General features: G+C 45.4%; 2 protein-coding genes across 3 annotated transcripts; one reads left to right on the plus strand and one right to left on the minus strand.

The window, feature by feature from the left end:
* Positions 1-1,650: 1,650 nt before the first annotated feature.
* Positions 1,651-2,834, minus strand: avd (avidin). Its single transcript, XM_077019330.1, has 4 exons — positions 2,628-2,834; positions 2,331-2,541; positions 1,978-2,098; positions 1,651-1,902 (listed from the first exon to the last, which is right to left on the minus strand). Exons 1-4 carry the CDS (start codon positions 2,748-2,750, stop codon positions 1,845-1,847), a joined length of 513 nt encoding a protein of 170 aa, XP_076875445.1. The 5' UTR covers positions 2,751-2,834; the 3' UTR covers positions 1,651-1,844.
* A 2,394-nt stretch (positions 2,835-5,228) lies between these two features.
* trpc7a (transient receptor potential cation channel, subfamily C, member 7a) lies at positions 5,229-12,903 on the plus strand. 2 transcript variants are annotated; one of them, XM_077019319.1, is made up of 13 exons: positions 5,229-5,273; positions 6,131-6,347; positions 7,257-8,007; positions 9,108-9,290; positions 9,423-9,587; positions 9,896-10,112; positions 10,351-10,584; positions 10,733-10,997; positions 11,163-11,358; positions 11,486-11,707; positions 11,802-11,879; positions 12,092-12,167; positions 12,299-12,903. In XM_077019319.1, the coding sequence occupies exons 3-13, from the start codon at positions 7,267-7,269 to the stop codon at positions 12,436-12,438; spliced, it is 2,517 nt and encodes an 838-aa protein (XP_076875434.1). In that variant the 5' UTR covers positions 5,229-5,273; positions 6,131-6,347; positions 7,257-7,266; the 3' UTR covers positions 12,439-12,903. The 2 variants fall into 2 exon arrangements, with proteins under 2 accessions (XP_076875434.1, XP_076875432.1); XM_077019317.1 differs by lacking the exon at positions 5,229-5,273 and having other exon boundaries at positions 5,861-6,347.
* Positions 12,904-13,493: the final 590 nt, after the last annotated feature.

Below are 13,493 nucleotides of genomic sequence, written 5' to 3' on the forward strand. Positions count from 1 at the left end.
AGTGATGAGTGAAAGGGTGACTGGTAACAAATCTGAGAGCACTATTGCAAGTATAATCAAGGGGTTTCAAAGCAGAACATTTGTGGAGATTATGTCTCCATAATCATTGCCTGCCTGGACAATTTTCCTGCTATTTCTAGTGTGGAGCATGACTTTCTCCACTAAAGGCTGATGTAATTTTCCAACAAGCTCATCCAGGCACTTTAAATGACTGTCTTTCATCTTTTCTAATGCCCAAATATTTATGAGGTCAAAATTCTCATTGACTCAGTGCTCAGGATTTCATTTATATTGCAATCAATTTGCAAAACCTATTGTAGCATATACACTTGTAGCATATACACTTTTTTTTCTGCATTTGTTTCCTAAGGTTATCTAAGGATGAGGTTATCTGAGGATCTAAGACCAAGCATACTATAAAATCTCAAGCAAGATGCAGGACTTTTATTGATAATGATAATGGAAGCAGCCCTATATAAAAAAAAAAAAAAAAAAAAAAAAAAAAAACTACAAACCCAAGTGCCCCCCCTCCCCCCATGTTTAAGTATGTTCACAGCACCAGTGATGGGGAACCTGAACCCTTATGGCAGTTCTCAACATGATCGCATCTTGAGGACCGTGGGGGTCGTGACCATGGTGACCGTGTCTCCAGGAAAGGGTCTCTGGAACTGAAAGCTGGGACAGTCAATGTCAATCCGAAGAAAACAGGACGACAAATAAATAAATAAATAAATCCACCAGCAACCACAAAATGTTTAGTGGCTTCCTGCAGTCACCCTTGTAAAAAGCTCTGGAGAGCTTTTTAAGCATTAAAGTTAATTAGATGTTATTTCCTGATAAACAAATAAAGATGCAAGTGTGAGTTTATGCCGTTCTTACATTGGGAGCTGCATTAACATGGTCATGTTTCGTTAAATGGTATCAGGTCTGCTTTATCCAAAATCAAATTAAATAAGCATCATGAACCATCCACCCAAGCTCATTTACTTGTTTTTAAATTGCCTTTTCAAAAATCAAAATCAACTCTCGATTCTCTCAATATGCCAATCTAAAGGCCAAATTAGAAAACCTTTTGCTTATTTAATCTAAGAGCAGCTTTAATAAGCCTGTTACTGAACATCATTTCTTACATTTAGGTAATGAGGTTGAGGAGCACGCGTTTTTGATTGCAAGTCATGCTCCAGCATTCCACAAGAGGGAGCTATTTCCCCCACCGAGCCTGAGCACTTTTAGAAACATATCTTTCATCACTGGGGATCAAGACCACAGTGAGCATTTAAAAGTAGGTCCCATTAGTTCTCAAACACTTCTATACTCTTGTAATGTAGGTCTGGAAAATCTTTCCACAGCATTTTCACTCACCCAGGCACCTTTAAACAGATTTTTTTAAGCAAATGCCTCAATTGCTCCCCACTGACAGTTTTGAAAGATTTCCTCAACAAATCTATTCAGAGATCATTGTTTGTGCCAATTAGCAACCCATGGTTAGTCACGTCCAGCTTCAGGACAGAGAGGAGGTCAAGCATATGCGATTTTCCTTCCCCGTACAGCTCAGCTGAAAGGAAGGTTTACCAACTCAGAAGCTCAACATGATCATCACAGAAGAGCTGGAGATGTGGATAATGATACAAAAAAAAAAAATCAAAATCATAGTGCACGTCAGGATTTATTGCACAGAACCTATGCAAAAGTGTGACGCACTAAAAAGGTCAGTTCAAGTGAGAATGCCATGCTTGTCTGCAGCCCGACGCCTGGTTCACCTCAGGCCAGGGAGGTTGTCTGATCACTGAAGTCTGATGGACCGACAGCACGACGGGCAGAGCAAATGAAATGGAGCCGTGGCTTTAGTGTCCATTGGCATTCTCGACATCACCCACAAAAATGAACTGGTCCTCTCCCAACCTTAAGGATGAAGAGAAAAAAGGTCAGATCAAGTCTTATTAGGTTTGATATAAATATCGTGCATTTAAAGCCTACCTTGTGCTTGCCCAGTTATCTAAAGACGTTTCAGCAACAGAGCGCAACATCCACAGGGTTTTCAGAACTTGACCTCCACCTGGTAAAACGAAGCACTGACCCACCCAAGCGCTGCACGAACCTGGGACGAGGAAAACATTAAAAGTTCAAGCAGAGGGAGCTAATCTGGGTCGAGCAAAGAGGGTCTCGAACTTTCTCACTGAAACAGAACTGAAAATCTCAACAAAATGCGTGTGATAGCCTATAGACGCGATCACGCCTCCTGTCTGAAATTATTAGCCTACCGATATAAGAAACAGCAACCGGAGTTCGTGCAATGGAAGCAAAATATCGGAGTACTACAGCTAATTTACCTTTCATCCACAACACGGAGAAGGCGATGGCAGGTTGCCGGCCTTCACCAACAAGCCCTATAATCTTAGCCTGGCGGTTCTGACCCGACGCCCCGGGTACCGTCTCCACCGCAGTGTGATAAACGCCCCTGACCTCCGGACCAGCTGCGCTCAGCCACAACACGGAGCCCAGGTCGCTGCGCCACTGTCCCGTAACGTTGCAGGACGATTCCTGCAATCACCAACACAAAACGGCCATAAAGAACGGAGGAAAACACGGACTCGTATTTAAAATCACAGGTATAACGTCTGGCTTACTTCATTTTTCGGATACGGGACTGGCTGTTGCGCAGCTATTAGCTGGGACGTTCCCAGTACCAACATCCACACACACACCGCGGAATACATAGTTCCCAACGCAGCAAACGAACATCTGCCCATTTAAGTCTTTACCCAAATCACGTCAATCTGCAGTTAATTAACGTCTGAGAGTTAGGCGCTCAGAAGTAGTTGGGATTGCTAGGTAGACTCGACGGTGTACTGTGGTGGTGTCTTGGGAATTTACGATAGTTTCACTGAAACGGTTGTGGCCAAAATTAACCATATATGGAATTTTTATTTCACAAATATGTTTCTTCTGGCTAGAAATGACAGATGGTAAAATGTGGTAAGACATTGTGCTAGCGGTGTTTATGATAAATTGAGAACAGCTGACGCACTAGTTCTCTAGACAGTTATGAAAGTTAAAATCAAGTCACTTAAGGTCTTCCTGAAACTCACCGTGAAGCTCTTGAGTGACTGCTCATAAGATGGGAGACGCCATAAACCCATGACCAAGTGTTTTCCAGTGCCAATGGCCAAAGTGCAAAGCATAATCAAAAGTACTACACTGCAAATTCTCAAAGTACATGGTAGAAAGCCAAAAATGAGTCCTGTATTGGCAAGAACAGCAGTGCGGGAGGCCAGTAAGCACCCAACAATCACCTCCCGGGACCATCATGATGAATCTGAGCAGTTCTGATACAAATATCTCAATGCAGACACTCCAGCGGACCACGCATCGCTGGTCTTCATAGACATTGACTGATTCTTCAAGATAGGTGCACAAAAGCCCACCTCACCTTTGCAAAAACTCACTTGGGTGAAGACGAAAGCTTTTGGTTATCAGTTCTGTTGTTGGATGGGATGAAAATTGAGCTGTTTGGACACGTGGACATGGCTTTTATGTGGCAAAAGAAAGTTAAAGCATTGAACCCCAAGAACAGCACCCACAGACATGCATGGTGGACAAATCTTTGAGGGTGGTTTTCAGCCAATGGGTCAAATAACTCTGTGAAAGAACATGACATTGTGGTATTGTGATAGTATTTAAGCTAATTCACAGTATAAGCTAATTCATAACCAAAACTGTCTAACGTTATGATGTTATGGTTACCACCCATACATTTAAAATGCTTTAACAAGTGAAAATGACCAGAAACAAGTTTTTAGTGTTTATTTGACTAGTATCGATGTCAATCTGAGACAGACAGGAACAGAATGAGGTAAATTACAAGTTTAAAACACCTCTGTCCTGTAATCCAGTGCCATTGTTCTTGGTGTGGCGGTGATATCAGTATTTGTGCAGGTTGAGCTGGGTGTGTTTGGTATGGATGAGAGGAGACAGCACTGCTCAGCGCCAGCACCACAGTGAAGCTGTTCCCCTCAGTCCTGTAGCCGAGACCCAGGAGCAGGACCTGATACATCCATCACTAGGACCCCTTCTGCTCTTCATGGCTCGACGTGTGACAGGGTGTATGCAGAGCAGAGAGAGAGAGAGAGAGATAGATAGTATTTTGCTTCCTAAGGGCAGATGGTATGGTTTAATAATTGCTTATATATTAAATATTAGATAAGATACAGAATGTTAAACGTGTAAGGTGGCACACAGTTCATCATCATGAGGCTGAGATCCTAATGGAGCTTCACACATGGAGGAAGAACAGAACAGTTCAGTGACCTCACAGTTCATTTTATGAGTGACACCAGTCATTTACCTTTCAATTTCCTTCTCTTGAGGAAACAGTAATAAAAAGGATTTATCTTTAATAAAAAGGAATTGCCTCCATACAGTTTAATTAGGTTTTATGGCTGTGCAGTTACAGTCAAGAAAAGCAATGTTCCAAAATATAATTTTATTGCTGGTCACTTGACTGGTCCCCTCACTTTGGGTGTGTGTGTGTGTGTGTGTGTGAGTGAGTGAGTGTGTGCACATCTCTGTGAAATGCATAAATGTGATGTGATCATACAGGTCTTTGTAATCCCTGTCTGTGTGAGAGAAGCAGGCAATGTTAAATCAATCAGTGACAAAAACGCTGCTGTATCTTTTGAGCTTGTCCTGAGCCACTTTCCTGCGGACACATGGACGCACACACCGGCCCTGCCCACGAGCGCTTACGTTCACAAAACGATCTGATTTAAATGTTCTCTCTGATAAATACAGCAGTCTCCAAACAGAAGAGGGATGCTGTGTGACTAGAGACTGAACTTTCATTAAGCTTCATCAGCCTGAGTGCCCTCTGATGGGTCTCATTGAATTATGGTAGTAGGTCAAATGAGTGAAGGAGCTTTGTGGTCTTAAAATACTTTGTTTCTGATTTGTTATGTGTGTGTCTGAAACTGAGCTGAAATTTTGGTAAGACAGAGACATACAGATGGCATACAAATAGGTGTTAGCATCAAGTGATGCCCATTTGGGTATTTACAAGAATATTACAATGGATAGTAAAACAAAGCAACAATGCAGGCAATACTTCTTTTCTCCTTCATAATGCTTCATATTGGTTTATAATGCTTTAAGGCTTTCTGGACTTTTTCTCTCTTGACATTGCTTAATTAGGTTAGGGGGCGTGGTTTGAATCTGGAGCAGAGGAGGTGGGCGTGGCCATGAATGTGCCTTTGAAGAGCATCAAAGCGTTAGTCCAGGTGAGCTGCTGCGTCTGAGGTAGATCACGCTGTCAGGGCCCTGATGGGAGCTGACAGACTAATCCAATCAGCACTGTTTAGCTCACATAACCTTTCTGAGTTTACAGCGACAAACGTGGCGTTTGTGTTCATGCAGACTGTTCAAACAGTTCAATATGGCGGAAAATAAACTAGAAGGTCATGCTTCTCTCCGGACCATGACTACCTGTGGCTCGGCACGTCTGGAAATAACATCCGCATGACCACACGATATTCTGCAAAACAGACATGCAGACAAATATATGGCAACTTATCATAAGGTAAATACATATGATCGATGGTGTGCAGCTTCTTTGAAGAGTCGATAGGTCTGTTTAGTTTTGTTTAGTTTTTTTCCCATCCAGCCACATGGTGCTTTGAAGACTGAAACAAGCAGTGTGCTGCATGACAGGATTAATGGAGGGGATGAGTAAGAGTGGGCGGGGTGAGTGGGGTGGGGAGGCGGGGTGAGTAAGAGAGTGGGCGGGGCTGGGGGATGTAGCTATAAGTGTTTGAGTGAGAACTAGAGGGAGTCTGTCACATGGGTGCAGATGGGCCCGACCTGTTGCAGGACCAGGTCACCATGTTCCCCTGATGTTGAGGTAGCAGGATGGATGGTGAGATGCTTGCCAACGAGCGCTTTGTCATGTCCCACGCGGCCCTGTGCAGTATTCCCTTCGCCCTGTCAACCGAGGACGCACCGGCGGAGGGCGAAGGTGTCACACCTGCCCACGGGGGGGCGGGGGCTCGGGACGGCGCCGATCTGTCCACCATCACGGGCGGTGAGGCGGCACCACGAGCAGACCCGCCCACGCTGACTAGGTGCATGACACTTCCAGGTGCCCTGTTCCGGACCAGGAAAGACACGTCGCGCCGGTCCGAGCGGCAAACCGTGCTGTGCAAGCCGGAGCTTCTGGCCCTGCAGGCGGTGACGTTAACGAAGCAGGTGGAGGAGTGTGGCAGCTTTGAGACCAACACACAGAGCGTATTGGGCAGCACTGATAACCTGGCCTCTCAGATACACCAGCAATGGCACTTTCAAGAGACACATCACACGTGAGTAAGACCAGGCGAAAGTCTCGTTGTTCTGTGATACTGTGAGCAGATTGTGTTTTATGGGCTATAAAAAAACAGATGTTTTGTGTTTTCACATCTAGACTTTAATCAGGTAATGTATTTAGAATGATACATTTACGAAAAGCAGCAGTTTAAATGTTATAATCAGCCTGAACCGTTTACACATTTTCCAAAGAAGTGTTCAGACCCAGCCCATCCTGAGAGGTTCGGACCAGGCAGTTCTGTCCCCAGGCCCCTCCTCTTCTCCTTCATTACCTAGCTTATTTATTTATTATATTCGTTTGTGTAGATAGTGTCTTTCTCATGTCCAATGTATTTATAAATGTTAAAAGGGTGTAGAATAGTGTTGAATAAAACTGTAAATGTTTAACTGAGATTTTGAAAGTTGCCAATGAAACTTCATCCCAACAATTTAAAAGATGTGATCTTTCCTTGGGATCTTTCCTTTTCTTCCCCTAATCTCTAAAGTTTCATAATTTGATGCACTGTCTTTAATTTGAATCTGTCTCTTTGTTGCCCGTTTTAAATTGGAGAGAAGATTACTCTACTAAGGGCTGTTTGTTGTCTTGGTGAATCAGAGGTCACAGGTCACAGGGCAGCTGACACTTGTCTAAAACACAAGAGAGCAGAGCTCTGTTGCTTTCAGACTTCTGTTGGAGATGGTAGTGTTCTGTCTATCTGTGCTCACCTCACTGACCTTAATTCTTCCTGGAGAACAGCGCAGGAACTGCACACTTAGCGCCCCCTGTCCCTCACAGCTGGTAGTGTTGTGATGTTGTGATGTGAGTGCAGTTTAAACCAGGCAAGTCCAGTTAAGCTCCCTCTTAGACTAGACTGCATTTCACTGCTTCTGCCAACATCCGTGTGTGTGTGTGTGTGTACACGCAGCTTTGAAAACATGCAGCGGCGACACACCACTCTGCGGGAGAAGGGCCGGCGTGGCCCCGCCTACATGTTCAGCGAGCGGGGGACCAACCTCACTGCGGAGGAAGAGCGTTTCCTGGACGCGGCCGAGTACGGCAACATTCCCGTGGTGCGCAAGATGCTGGAGGAGTCCAAGACGCTCAACGTCAACTGCATGGACTACATGGGCCAGAATGCTTTGCAGCTGGCTGTGGGCAACGAGCACCTGGAGGTGACCGAGCTGCTGCTGAAGAGGGAGGGGCTTGCGCGGGTGGGCGACGCCCTCCTCCTGGCCATCAGCAAGGGCTACGTGCGCATCGTGGAGGCCATCTTGGCGCACCCCGCCTTCGAGGGCGGCCTCCGCTTCGCCCGGAGCACCCTGGAGCAGGATCAGCGGGACGACGACTTCTACGCGTACGACGAGGACGGCACACGCTTCTCGCAGGACGTGACGCCCGTGATCCTGGCCGCCCACTGCCAGGAGTACGAGATCGTGCACACGCTCCTGGTCAAGGGCGCGCGCATCGAGAAGCCGCACGACCACTTCTGCAAGTGCGGCGAGTGCGTGGAGAAGCAGGGCCAAGACTCCTTCAGCCACTCCCGCTCACGCATGAATGCCTACAAGGGGCTCGCCAGCGCCGCCTACCTGTCGCTCAGCAGCGAGGACCCCGTGCTCACCGCCTTGGAGCTCAGCAATGAGCTGGCCCTGCTCGCCAACATCGAGACGGAGTTCAAGGTGGGGGTTTGGTTTCAGGCCCACGTCATCCGTTACTCTCAGTGCCCAGAATACCCGGCGATGTGTTAAGTCCTCATCTTTTAGGCAGTGGCATATTTTAATCACTTTATTTAATAATTCAGGGATAATGAGGCCCTCCTGGAGAGCGCTGATGGTGTTTCAAAGAACAGCCTGCATTTTTAATCTGTTTTCACACACAAGCATCTTTTGGATTAATTTAGAATAGCTTCAATCAAAAGTAGAGGCTATGAGCAGGACTGCAAATCACACGTATCTGCAATCCAGTTTAACCTCATCTTCCAACCATTATGAGCAAGCACACATGTAGTGTGTGCTGTGGTAATTGCACATGCAAAGTACATACAACATTAAAAGAGGTATTTGTTCTTATTTTCATTTCATTCCTAGATCACAAACGATTCCGTTTAAACCATTTTAGGTTAAGGTTCTGTGATCATTTTTTGTATTATTTACTTTTGGTTTCCGTGCGCAGTTTGTGTCCAGAGCCGCTCGGCAAGCTCTCTGTTATGCGGAGTGTTGGTTGGTCAAGCTCCGCTAGAGCAGAGCTTCTCTTTACCGAGTGGTGCTCAGGGAACCGTCTAATCAGTGATTCTCATGGCTGCTTTATCAGCTTCCGTTGTTGATTTATTGAGCTGTTAATTGAAGCAGCTCTATCGAGAAGGCCAAGTCATCACCCTGCCGTTATTCTCTAATCTCTCCACTGCAGGATTACGCCTTGAACACATTTCTGTCACATTTATATTTTTTACTTTAGTCTGATCTTATAGTGAAATTGATTTTTGGAGGGAGGGGGGCAGAGACATTTCCCTGCAGTTTTTATGTCAGTTACAGCCGCTGAGGTAAAATCACATGTTGGTAGAATCAGACTTTGATATAATCAGACTTTGATATAATTAGAGCCTTCTACCAAGAGGCTCTTTGATGAACTTTTCCTCTTTTTTATACATTGTTCAGTATTTTTTTAATCATTGGACATGCACAAAGATCAGACAGTTAGGACATGCACAAAGATCAAACAATGAGAATGGTAAGAGATTGGTGAGTGTTGTAAGAATAACCCGCCTCTGGCTTTATTGCAGAACGACTATAGAAAGCTCTCTATGCAGTGTAAAGACTTTGTGGTGGGCGTGCTGGACCTATGTCGGAACACCGAGGAGGTGGAGGCCATCCTGAATGGTGACGTGGACCAGAACCCACCCAGTGAGCACAACCGGCCCTGCCTCAGCCGGGTCAAACTCGCCATCAAATACGAGGTCAAAAAGGTGGAGATCCTACAGTTGTGATCACTCCACTCCCTCCTGGTCCTCCACACACCCCAGATCACTCAGAGCTGTGATGGTCTGTATGTATAACAGTCTTGTGTAGTAGTGTAACTTTATTCCTCCCCACTGCAGTTTGTGGCTCATCCGAACTGCCAACAGCAACTTCTCACCCTGTGGTATGAGAACCTGTCTGGATTACGGCAACAGCCCATCGGAGTGAAATGTCTAACAGTCCTGGGCGTGATGGCGGGTCTCCCTTTCTTGGCCATCGCATACTGGATCATGCCCTACAGCAAGGTACAGTCCTACACACACAGACTCCTAGCAGACACACACATACATACACACACACACGCGTGCTCACACACACACACACACACACACTCCCAGCAGACACACACACACAAGCACACACACACTCCCAACAGACACACACACACACACACACACACACACACACACACACACACACACACACACACACTCCCAGCAGTTATTTGTGTTCCCTTTTCACTGTGGAGGAGACATCATCCTCCTCCTCCATAGGGGGCAGCGTTGGTGCTGCTGCGTTTGAGTTCTGAAGAGATGATTATGATCCTCGCTAGCTGGGACAAGTGCTCCGCAGCCCTTTCATGAAGTTCGTCGCTCACGCCGTCTCCTTCACCATGTTCCTGGGCCTGCTGGTTCTCAACGCCTCAGACCGCTTCCAAGGGGTGAAAAACCTGCCCAACGAGACCATCACAGACCACCCACGCCAGGTCTTCCGAGTGAAGACCACCCAGTTCTCCTGGACAGAGATGCTCATTATGAAATGGGTGCTCGGTTAGTGCTGCTGCGTTCTGTGGGGAAAAATGTTGATGCGGATGTTATGTAATGTTGAAAAAATGTAATTGAACTAATGTGTCCAAAAACACACTAAAATATGCGATTCTAAATCATATGTCAAATACCTAACTCCTGAAGACAATTATAATATTCTATAGAATGAGTCATTATAGCCACAACTTTTAACGTACCTGGAATCTCATAATTTCCAGCTGTGCTCTGGTCCTCTGTTCAGGAATGATCTGGTCGGAATGTAAGGAGATCTGGGAAGACGGCCCACGCGAGTACATTATGCATCTATGGAACGTTCTGGACTTCGGAATGCTGTCTGTCTTCGTGGCGTCGTTCACGGCACGTTTTCTGGCGTTTCTGCAGGCCTCGCGTGCGCAGCAGTACGTGGACCTGCATGTGACCAGCTCAGACCTGACCAACGTCTCGCTGCCTGCAGACGTGGCCTACTTCACCTATGGTGAGTGAGGGCACGTGAGACATCCCTGTGCAATGGCAGAACTCTGACTCACAGTAAGTTGTATGGGCAGAGTGCATCCCCTGGTGGCCAAATCTGGTATTGTGTGTGTGTGTGTGTGTGTGTGTGTGTGTGTGTGTGTGTCTTTCAGCAAGAAACCGATGGCTTCCCTCTGACCCCCAGATCATCTCAGAGGGTCTCTACTCCATTGCGGTGGTTCTGAGTTTCTCACGCATTGCCTACATCCTGCCAGCCAACGAGAGTTTCGGCCCATTGCAGATCTCACTGGGCCGCACTGTGAAGGACATCTTCAAGTTCATGGTCATCTTCATCATGGTTTTTCTTGCGTTCATGATTGGCATGTTCAACTTGTACTCTTATTACCTGGGAGCCAAGTACAACCCTGCGTTTACCACGTGAGTCTGGTCAGGTCTTCAGAGGGACCAGCTTTACACCTTCTGATGCCAACTTAACTTTGGCATTACATTCATACACAGTGTGTGTGTGTGTGTGTGTGTGTGTGTGTGTGTGTGTGTGTGTGTGTGTGTGTGTGTGTGTGTGTGTGTGACTATATTTAACAGGGTAGAGGAAAGCTTCAAGACATTGTTCTGGTCTATCTTTGGTTTGAGTGAAGTGATCTCTGTAGTCCTGAAATATGACCACAAGTTCATTGAGAACATCGGCTACGTTCTTTATGGGGTCTACAATGTCACCATGGTGATTGTGCTGTTAAACATGCTGATTGCCATGATTAACCACTCGTACCAGGAGATTGAGGTAACCTCCAGATGACCTCTGATTACACCACGTCTCACGCCTGCTGAGATCATTGATAACTGAGCTGCTAAGAAACATGCTTCGCCAGTTCATTTTGTCGCCGGCCCGTCCTGGTTTCTGCTGACAGGAGGACGCGGACGTGGAGTGGAAGTTCGCGCGGGCGAAGCTGTGGCTGTCCTACTTTGATGAGGGCAGGACCCTCCCCCCACCCTTCAACATGGTGCCCAGCCCCAAATCCTTCTACTACTCTGCCATGCGTGCCAGGGCCATCTTCGTCAGGCTGTGCAAGGCCAAGGGTCGTAATCAAGGCAGCCAGCGAGACGTGGACATGCCCACTTCTCGAACTAAGGTCGTAGTGCATGGCGGTTCAGTCCTGGCTTCACCGGTTCTTTGTGCTGTGTCTTGTTTGTGAGCCAATCAAACGTGTTTGTTTGTCGTGTCAGATCCACAGGTATGGACCGTACCATGGCCAGGACCAGTACACGGTTCGAAACCCCATCAAACACCCAACCAGATACCAGGTACTGAGGCTGGTTCACTGCAACATTTTTCAGGCCTCTGGCTAAACTTAACGTTAGTACTAGATAATATTTCTAGTGGTGATCCAATACAAGAATTATGGTTTAGTCTCAAACTAGCTTAGATCTAGGATTGGTTTAATCAACACAAGGGTTAGTTTGCTAAGCACTGAAGGAGTTGCCATGGTGTTCCTACCTCCCCAACTCTAATATAGAAGCTAATGAAGCGCCTGATCAAGCGTTATGTCCTGAAGGCCCAGACCGACAGCGAGAACGACCAGATCAACGAGGGTGAGCACAACGCAGGACACACTGCTCAACCAGGGCAACCAGTCACTTATCACAGTGCTTCCAGTGACCAGTGTGCATGTCCATCATTTGTGTGTGTGTGTCTGTGTGTGTGTGTGTGTGTGGTTATTCAGGCGAGCTGAAGGAGATAAAGCAAGACATCTCCAGTCTGCGTTACGAGCTTCTGGAAGAGAAATCTCAGGCCACAGGAGAACTTGCCGACCTTATCCAGCAGCTTGGTGATAGACTCAGTAAACTGGCCAAGAAGCCCTGAACAACCTTATGCCCTCTACATTTTTAAGACCAAACACTAGGTTACTGCATGCCCTCCAGGCTATATTCTGTATGTGGTAGCTACTGTTTCTGGAACGTTATTATAAGCCCAATCTGAAACTGTATCTGACCTTCATTATACCTGCAGTGGACAGCTGTATTGTTTTTCTTTTTGACAGTACCAAATCTGTCACATGACGTGTGTGGACTTTGCTGTAGGAATTGAAGTATTTTGTGATGAATTATTTGGTAGTCTGATGCAAAAACAAACAAACAAACAAAAATGTGACATACAAGTTAGATAAGCCTAAAAATAATGAGAGTTTAATGCATTATTATACAGGTCATGTTATTCAAATACAGCAAAACCATTTACATAAGTGGTGATCATGGCAATACTGCACTTTCAATGCCAGAATAAAATTCATATGAAAATATCTACGCTCTCGAGTCATTTAATTCTTGTAGACAGTGTATATGTACCTGTTGCAGACATACTTAAGATTTTTTTGTGCCCATGTAAGTTTTCAACGAATACCTGTAAGTGCTAGGATGACCTTCACAGTATAGTCACTGTTTACTTATTTGTTTTAATTAGGAACTATTATTTTATATACAAGCGGTGTTAATATTGATCATTAGAAATAAAGCATTCGTATGTTCTTATGGCGCCATCTGCTGGCTATCACGTCTAACTTCACTTGAGGGTTTTTAGTGTTACTGAACATCGAGTAGTTGTCTGGCCTTCAGTTCAGATCTGATTACTCAAATTAAAGACATTATAGAATTAATATATTGGCTATTTTCATACAATAAATATTATATTAATATTTTATACAGTATGTATGTAACATTGATTATTATATATATAACATATAGCATAATACCATAACGTCTGCTTGCTTGAGGATGTTTTCTACAAATAAAAACATTAATACACCCCTTATATGTAAATGCTTGTATGTTATCATAGGACTGTGGGGTGATTAAACAAACCCATACGGTATTTGGTTTGAATGTCATTTTTGTTTGAATGTCATTTTTATATCTATAGCC

The sequence above is a fragment of the Brachyhypopomus gauderio genome, chromosome 10, assembly GCF_052324685.1.
Source record: "Brachyhypopomus gauderio isolate BG-103 chromosome 10, BGAUD_0.2, whole genome shotgun sequence".
Classification (NCBI taxonomy): Eukaryota; Metazoa; Chordata; class Actinopteri; order Gymnotiformes; family Hypopomidae; genus Brachyhypopomus; species Brachyhypopomus gauderio.

What these genes read in the sequence shown, in the direction of transcription:
- avd (XM_077019330.1), bottom strand. Translation starts at nt 2,750, where the DNA reads ATGGGCAGATGTTCGTTTGCTGCGTTGGGAACTATGTATTCCGCGGTG. An exon ending in TCCCGTATCCGAAAAATGAA is followed by an intron (nt 2,542 to 2,627) that starts GTAAGCCAGACG and finishes TGGTGATTGCAG; the next exon opens with GAATCGTCCTGCAACGTTAC. An exon ending in GATAACTGGGCAAGCACAAG is followed by an intron (nt 1,903 to 1,977) that starts GTAGGCTTTAAA and finishes TTCATCCTTAAG; the next exon opens with GTTGGGAGAGGACCAGTTCA.
- trpc7a (XM_077019317.1), top strand. Translation starts at nt 5,902, where the DNA reads ATGGATGGTGAGATGCTTGCCAACGAGCGCTTTGTCATGTCCCACGCG. An exon ending in GGATCATGCCCTACAGCAAG is followed by an intron (nt 9,588 to 9,895) that starts GTACAGTCCTAC and finishes GATCCTCGCTAG; the next exon opens with CTGGGACAAGTGCTCCGCAG. An exon ending in CGTGGCCTACTTCACCTATG is followed by an intron (nt 10,585 to 10,732) that starts GTGAGTGAGGGC and finishes TGTGTCTTTCAG; the next exon opens with CAAGAAACCGATGGCTTCCC.